Source organism: Salmo salar, unplaced genomic scaffold (genome assembly GCF_905237065.1).
Source record: "Salmo salar unplaced genomic scaffold, Ssal_v3.1, whole genome shotgun sequence".
Taxonomy (NCBI): Eukaryota; Metazoa; Chordata; class Actinopteri; order Salmoniformes; family Salmonidae; genus Salmo; species Salmo salar.
In genome coordinates this window covers 155,708-165,000 of record NW_025548161.1, presented here as the reverse complement: position 1 = coordinate 165,000, position 9,293 = coordinate 155,708, and the positions used below count along the sequence as shown (strand labels likewise).

Genomic DNA, 9,293 nt, shown 5'->3' with positions numbered 1-9,293 from the left:
AGCTTCATGAGGTAGTAACCTGGAACCTTTGACCGGTAGTAAAACTGAAACTGGCTCTCATGAGGACCGCCACAGGAAAGAAAGACAGAGTTTCCTTTGCTGCAGAGGATGAGTTCATTAGTTACCAGCCTCAGAAATTGACAATTAACTGCACCTCAGATTGCATCCCAAATAAATGCTTCACAGAGGTCAAGTAACAGACACATCTCAACATCAACTGTTCAGAGGAGACAGAGTGAAACAGGCCTTCATGGTCGAATTTCTGCAGAGAAACCACTACTAAAGGACACCAATAAAAGGAAGAGGCTTGCTTGGACCAAAAAACACGAGCAATTAGACCAGTGAAAATCTGTCCTTTGGTCTGATGAGTCCAAATTTGAGATTTTTGTGAGACGCAAATTAGTTGAGCCACCATTTGCCTTGGCATTTTTGTTTTTTGAAACCAGGTTTGCTGTTCACTTACGCTATATAAGATGGAAGGGAGTTCCATGTCCTCATGGCTCTCTATAATACCGTACGATTGCCTTGAATTTGCTCTGGATTTGGGAACTGTGAAAAGACCCCTGGTGGCATGTCTGGTGGGGTAAGTGTGTGTGTCAGAGCTGTGTGTTAGTTGACTATGCAAACTTTTTGGGATTTTCAACACATTAATGTTTCTTATAAAAAGAAGAAGTGATGCAGTCAGTCTTTCCTCAACTCTCAGCCAAGAGAGACTGGCAGCATAGTATTTATATCAGCCCTCTGATTACAATGAAGAGAAAGACGTGCTGCTCTGTTCTGGGCCAGCTGTTTACTGTCTATGGAGATTGCATGGCCATGTGCTCGATTTACACACCTTTCAGCAACGGGCGTGGCTGAAATAGCTAAATCCACTAATTTGAAAGGATGTCCAGATACTTTTGGCCATGTAGTGTACATGAGGACCACACTGTCATGTACGCCATTACCCCCCCTATTGACCTGGCTGAGACAAGACTACAGTCCCATTACCCCCCCTGCTGACCTGGCTGAGACAAGACTACAGTCCCATTACCCCCCCCTGCTGACCTGGCTGAGACAAGACTACAGTCCCATTACCCCCCCCTGTTGACCTGGCTGAGACAAGACTACAGTCCCATTACCCCCCCCTGCTGACCTGGCTGAGACAAGACTACAGTCCCATTATCCCCCCTGCTGACCTGGCTGAGACAAGACTACAGTCCCATTACCCCCCCTGCTGACCTGGCTGAGACAAGACTACAGTCCCATTACCCCCCCCTGCTGACCTGGCTGAGACAGACTACAGTCCCATTACCCCCCCCCTGTTGACCTGGCTGAGACAAGACTACAGTCCCATTACCCCCCCTGCTGACCTGGCTGAGACAAGACTACAGTCCCATTACCCCCCCCCTGTTGACCTGGCTGAGACAAGACTACAGTCCCATTACCCCCCTGCTGACCTGGCTGAGACAAGACTACAGTCCCATTACCCCCCCCCTGTTGACCTGGCTGAGACAAGACTACAGTCCCATTACCCCCCCTGCTGACCTGGCTGAGACAAGACTACAGTCCCATTATCCCCCCTGCTGACCTGGCTGAGACAAGACTACAGTCCCATTACCACCCTGCTGACCTGGCTGAGACAAGACTACAGTCCCATTACCCCCCCCTGCTGACCTGGCTGAGACAAGACTACAGTCCCATTACCCCCCCCCTGTTGACCTGGCTGAGACAAGACTACAGTCCCATTACCCCCCCTGCTGACCTGGCTGAGACAAGACTACAGTCCCATTACCCCCCTGCTGACCTGGCTGAGACAAGGCTACAGTCCCATTACCCCCCTGCTGACCTGGCTGAGACAAGACTACAGTCCCATTACCCCCCCCCTCCTGACCTGGCTGAGACAAGGCTACAGTCCCATTACCCCCCCCTTCCTCCCCTGCTGACCTGGCTGAGACAGACTACAGTCCCATTACCCCCCCTTCCTCCCCTGCTGACCTGGCTGAGACAAGACTACAGTCCCATTACCCCCCCCCTCCTCCCCTGCTGACCTGGCTGAGACAAGGCTACAGTCCCATTACCCCCCCCTCCTCCCCTGCTGACCTGGCTGAGACAAGACTACAGTCCCATTACCCCCCCCTCCTCCCCTGCTGACCTGGCTGAGACAAGGCTACAGTCCCATTACCCCCCCTCCTCCCCTGCTGACCTGGCTGAGACAAGACTACAGTCCCATTACCCCCCCCTCCTCCCCTGCTGACCTGGCTGAGACAAGACTACACTCCCATTACCCCCCCTGCTGACCTAGCTGAGACAAGACTACAGTCCCATTACCCCCCCTGCTGATCTGGCTGAGACAGACTACAGTCCCATTACCCCCCCTCCCCTGCTGACCTGGCTGAGACAGACTACAGTCCCATTACCCCCCTGCTGACCTGGCTGAGACAAGACTACAGTCCCATTACCCCCCTGCTGACCTGGCTGAGACAAGACTACAGTCCCATTACCCCCCTGCTGACCTGGCTGAGACAAGGCTACAGTCCCATTACCCCCCCCTTCCTCCCCTGCTGACCTGGCTGAGACAAGACTACAGTCCCATTACCCCCCCCCTCCTCCCCTGCTGACCTGGCTGAGACAAGGCTACAGTCCCATTACCCCCCCTCCTCCCCTGCTGACCTGGCTGAGACAAGACTACAGTCCCATTACCCCCCCTCCTCCCCTGCTGACCTGGCTGAGACAGACTACAGTCCCATTACCCCCCTGCTGACCTGGCTGAGACAAGACTACAGTCCCATTACCCCCCCTGCTGACCTGGCTGAGACAAGACTACAGTCCCATTACCCCCCTGCTGACCTGGCTGAGACAGACTACAGTCCCATTACCCCCCCCTGCTGACCTGGCTGAGACAAGACTACAGTCCCATTACCCCCCCCTCCCCTGCTGACCTGGCTGAGACAGACTACAGTCCCATTACCCCCCCCCTGCTGACCTGGCTGAGACAAGACTACAGTCCCATTACCCCCCCCTCCCCCTGCTGACCTGGCTGAGACAGACTACAGTCCCATTATCCCCCCCCCCTGCTGACCTGGCTGAGACAGACTACAGTCCCATTTAGCAGTTGTGCAGGAAGTCCTTACTGATTTAGGGCAAAACTAAATACATGTTGTTTTCAAGTTCTCGTAAGATTGTCTAGAATGGATTAGATCTGCACTCATCAGATGCTTCTGTAATTACACATCTCTGCATACCAATACCTTGATATTAAACTATATAGATATTAAACCATATAGATATTAAACTATACAGATATTAAACTATATAGATATTAAACTATATAGATATTAAACCATATAGATATTAAACCATACAGATATTAAACCATATAGATATTAAACTATATAGATATTAAACCATATAGATATTAAACCATATAGATATTAAACTATACAGATATGAAACTATACAGACATTAAACTATATACATATTAAACCATACAGACATTAAACCATATAGATATTAAACCATATAGATATTAAACCATATAGATATTAAACCATATAGATATTAAACTATATAGATATTAAACTATATAGATATTAAACTATATAGATATTAAACCATATAGATATTAAACTATATAGATATTAAACTATATAGATATTAAACTATATAGATATTAAACTATACAGATATTAAACCTTCCCAGATATGCCTTCCCTGTGGCTCAGTTGGTAGAGCATGCTGTTTGTAACGCCAGCATGGTGTGTGCAATGCCAGGGTTGTGGGTTCGATTCCCACGGGTGGCCAGTACAAAAAAATGCATGAAATGAAATGTATGCATTCACTACTGTAAGTCGCTCTGGATAAGAGCGTCTGCTAAATGACTAAAATGTAAAATGTAAATGTTAAACCATATAGATATTAAACTATATAGATATTAAACTATACAGATATTAAACTATACAGATATTAAACTATACAGATATTAAACTATAAATATATTAAACTATATAGATATTAAACCATACAGATATTAAACTATATAGATATTAAACTGTATAGATATTAAACTGTATAGATATTAAACCATATAGATATTAAACTATACAGATATTAAATTATATAGATATTCAACTATATAGATATTAAACTATACAGATATTACATGATGTAGATATTAAACTACATAGATTTTAAAACTATATAGATATTAAACTATATAGATATTAAAGCATACAGATATTTAACCATATAGATATTAAACAATATAGATATTAAACTGTTTTAATATTTAACTATACAGATATTAAACCATATAGATATTAAACCATATAGATATTAAACCATATAGATATTAAACTATATAGATATTAAACCATATAGATATTAAACCATATAGATATTAAACTATATAGATATTAAAGCATACAGATATTTAACCATATAGATATTAAACAATATAGATATTAAACTGTTTTAATATTTTACATTTTAGTCATTTAGCAGACGCTCTTATCCAGAGCGACTTACAGTAGTGAATGCATACATTTTTTTGTTTTGTTTTTGTACTGGCCCCCCGTGGGAATCGAACCCACAACCCTGGCGTTGCAAACACCATGCTGGCGTTGCAAACACCATGCTCTACCAACTGAGCCACAGGGAAGACAATATTTAACTATACAGATATTAAACCATATAGATATTAAACCACATAGATATTTAACCATATAGATATTAAACTATACATATATTAAACATTATAGATATTAAACAACAATATAGATATTAAACTTTTCAGATTTTAAACCATATAGATAATAAACCATACAGATTTTAAACATTTTAAATATTGAACGATATATATATAGAGATATTAATTTGTACAGATTTTAAACAATATAGATATTAAAATTATATCTAGTCATTGAACTGTATAGATATTAAATTATATAGATATTAAACCATACAGATATTAAACCATATAGATTTTAAACTATACAGATATTAAACTATACAGATATTAAACCATACAGATATTAAACCACATAGATATATTAAACTATATAGATATTAAAACTATATAGATATTAAAACTATATAGATATTAAAGCATACAGATATTTAACCATATAGATATTAAACAATATAGATATTAAAAACTGTTTTAATATTTAACTATACAGATATTAAACTATACAGATATTAAATCACATAGATATTTAACCATATAGATATTAAACTATACATATATTAAACATTATAGATATTAAACAACAATATAGATATTAAACTTTTCAGATTTTAAACCATATAGATAATAAACCATACAGATTTTAAACATTTTAAATATTGAACGATATATATATAGAGATATTAATTTATACAGATTTTAAACAATATAGATATTAAAATTATATCTAGTCATTGAACCATATAGATATTAAACCATACAGATATTAAACGATATAGACATTAAACTATACAGATATTAAACCCAGATATTAAACCTTACAGATATTAAACCATATAGATATTAAACCATATAGATATTAAACCATATAGATATTAAACTCTATAGATATTAACATATATCTAGACATTAAACCATTTAGATAATATTAAACTCACAGAGTAGAAGACAGGTGCATTCCATCTCAACGTGTCGATCACTAACTGTATCTAAACTCTAGTGACTTGTAGCCTGTCCATCCCCCCACCCACCTCTCCTCTCTACCCATCTATACTTCCTCTTGAGAAGGACTGAGAGGTGTGAAAGATGTGTGTGACAGAATGAGGGGCCCTAGAGAGAAGAGAGACACAGAAAGAGAGAGAGAGAGAGAGAGAGAGAGAGAGAGAGAGAGAACACAGATAGAGAGAGAAGAGAGACACAGAGAGAGATAGAGAGACAGAGAGAAATAAATAAATAGAGAGAGATATATATAGAAGAGAGGGACAGAGAGAAGAGAGACAGAGAGCGATAGAGAGAGAGAGAGAGACAGACAGACAGACAGACAGACAGACAGACAGACAGACAGACAGACAGACAGACAGACAGACACTACCCTCCACAACATAACCTACATAGAAGAGAGAGAGAGAGAGAGAGAGAGAGAGAGAGAGAGAGAGAGAGAGAGAGAGAGAGAGAGAGAGAGAGGGGAGAGAGAGAGTGAGGGGCATAGATACAGAGAGGGGAGACATACAGAGAGAGATAGATACATACAGAGAGAGAGTGGAGAAAGAGAGAGAGAGACAGAGAGAACGAGCACGAGGGAGAGAGAGAGATAGAAACACGTGAGCTCCCACATTTTCAGCATGTTTTTACAAAAAGAGTTAGATGAACTTGGATTTTTCCAAAAAGGAGATTAAACAGGATACTACCCTCCCCAACATAACCTTCAATCAAAATCAAAACCTACCACCTGATTTTGGACAAAACTACCCAGAAGGATTCCTACTACCAAAGATTATTATTTCCAAGATTTACAGCAAATGGTCTGGCAAACAAACAACAGAAACCTGAAGCACCATCCAACCTGGAACTGAGTGAGTCATGTTTAGTCTGTAGTCCAACCTGGAACTGAGTGAGTCATGTTCAGTCTGTAGTCCAACCTGGAACTGAGTGAGTCATGTTCAGTCTGTAGTCCAACCTGGAACTGAGTGAGTCATGTTCAGTCTGTAGTCCAACCTGGAACTGAGTGAGTCATGTTCAGTCTGTAGTCCAACCAGGAACTGAGTGAGTCATGTTCAGTCTGTAGTCCAACCTGGAACTGAGTGAGTCATGTTCAGTCTGTAGTCCAACCTGGAACTGAGTGAGTCATGTTCAGTCTGTAGTCCAACCTGGAACTGAGTGAGTCATGTTCAGTCTGTAGTCCAACCTGGAACTGAGTGAGTCATGTTCAGTCTGTAGTCCAATCTGGAACTGAGTGAGTCATGTTCAGTCTGTAGTCCAACCTGGAACTGAGTGAGTCATGTTCAGTCTGTAGTCCAACCTGGAACTGAATGAGTCATGTTCAGTCTGTAGTCCAACCTGGAACTGAGTGAGTCATGTTCAGTCTGTAGTCCAACCTGGAACTGAGTGAGTCATGTTCAGTCTGTAGTCCAACCTGGAACTGAGTGAGTCATGTTCAGTCTGTAGTCCAACCTGGAACTGAGTGAGTCATGTTCAGTCTGTAGTCCAACCTGGAACTGAGTGAGTCATGTTCAGTCTGTAGTCCAACCTGGAACTGAGTGAGTCATGTTCAGTCTGTAGTCCAACCTGGAACTGAGTGAGTCATGTTCAGTCTGTAGTCCAACCTGGAACTGAGTGAGTCATGTTCAGTCTGTAGTCCAACCTGGAACTGAGTGAGTCATGTTCAGTCTGTAGTCCAACCTGGAACTGAGTGAGTCATGTTCAGTCTGTAGTCCAACCTGGAACTGAGTGAGTCATGTTCAGTCTGTAGTCCAACCTGGAACTGAGTGAGTCATGTTCAGTCTGTAGTCCAACCTGGAACTAAGTGAGTCATGTTTAGTCTGAAGCTACTATTAACCTCTCTAGGGTTGGGGGCAGTATTTGCACGGCCGGATAAAAAACGTACCCGATTTAATCTGGTTATTACTACTGCCCAGAACTAGAGGACTAGAATATGCATATAAGCCAGAAAGAAATAATCAGACACCCATTTTACAAGCATGTGACTTTCAGAATTAGCATACCCACCGCAAACTTCCGGTGAATTTACTAAATTACTCACGATAAACGTTCACAAAAAACATAACAATTATTTTAAGAATTATAGAATGTTGGTTTGGTCCAAAATAATCCATAGTTATGTTCAAATATCCTCTGTTTTGTTCGTGCGTTCAAGACACTATCGGAAGGGTATAGAAGGGTGACGCGCCCGACGCGTTTTGTGACAAAAAAATTCTAAATATTCCATTACCGTACTTCGAAGCATGTCAAACGCTGTTTAAAATCAATTTTTTTCTCGTAAAAAGCGATAATATTCCGACCGGAAACCCTGTTTTCGTTCAAAGACTAAAAATCTAAAATGGACTCTTCACGTGCACGCGCGCCCCCGTGTCATTGTTCTCAGATCGACCACTTACCAAATGCGCTACTGTTTTTCAGCCATGGCCTGCAAAGTCATCATTCAACGTTCTGCCGCCTTCTGAGAGCCTATGGGAGCCGTAGGAAGTGTCACGTTACAGCAGAGATCCTCAGTTTTCAATAAAGAGGCTAAAGAAGGCCAAGAAATGGTCTGAGAGGGCACTTCCTGTATGGAATCTTCTCAGGTTTTGGCCTGACATATGAGTTCTGTTATACTCACAGACACCATTCAAACAGTTTTAGAAACTTTAGGGTGTTTTCTATCCAAAGCTACTATATGCATATTCTAGTTTCTGGACAGTAGTAATAACCAGATTAAATCGGGTACGTTTTTTATCCGGCCGTGCAAATACTGCCCCCTATCCCCAACAGGTTAACGAGAGTCTTGTCTTTAAAATGGTGTAAAATAGTCATATGTTTGAGAAATTGAAATAATAGCATTTCTAAGGTATTTGAATATCGCGCCACGGGATTCCACTGGCTGTTGAGTAGGTGGGACGATTTCGTCCCACATACCCTAGAGAGGTTAAGAAATGTAGCTTAATTAATTTGATTAATATTATGGTGTTTCTATTCCAAGAAAAATGAAAACCGAAACCCTCAGCGTTTCCGTTAAGAAAATTTGATGCTGTACAACGCGACTGGTTGGGAGTAGGCTACAGTACTAAGAGCAAAATAATAATTCAGCATTTTGAAAGAGTATTTTTATCATTATTTTATTAACGAAAGCATAAAGATGTTGATGAAGAAATACTGCACAGTATGCTTTATCCGACATTTTTAGGTTGCATGAGGTTTTGAGATAGAAATGTAACACTTTAGAGTACTTAAGCATTGAATACTTTGCAAATTTGGGGATTTTCACAATTACAACAGTTGGGCTATGAAGAGTCTATTGTCCTGCTAATAGGAAACATTGTTTGATGGACTACACCTGCTACAGTACTACACCTGCTACAGTACTACACCTGCTACAGTACTACACCTGCTACAGTACCACAGTACTACACCTGCTACAGTACTACACCTGCTACAGTACCACAGTACTACACCTGCTACAGTACTACAGTACTACACCTGCTACAGTACTACAGCACTACACCAGCTACAGTACTACAGCACTACAGTTCTACACCTACTACAGTACTATTCCTGCTACGGTACTACAGCACTACACCTGCTACAGTACTACACATACTACAGTACTACACCTGCTACAGTACTACAGTC

General features: G+C 41.3%; 1 protein-coding gene across 1 annotated transcript in view; it reads right to left on the bottom strand.

Moving 5' to 3' along the window:
* Positions 1–5,758, bottom strand: part of LOC123724023 (low affinity immunoglobulin gamma Fc region receptor II) — a 36,285-nt gene extending 30,527 nt beyond the window's left edge. Inside the window, exon 1 of the mRNA XM_045711978.1 lies at positions 5,606–5,758. Coding sequence (XP_045567934.1) covers positions 5,606–5,630 — 25 coding nt within the window. The 5' untranslated portion in view covers positions 5,631–5,758. The remainder of the gene's footprint in view (positions 1–5,605) is intronic.
* Positions 5,759–9,293: the final 3,535 nt, after the last annotated feature.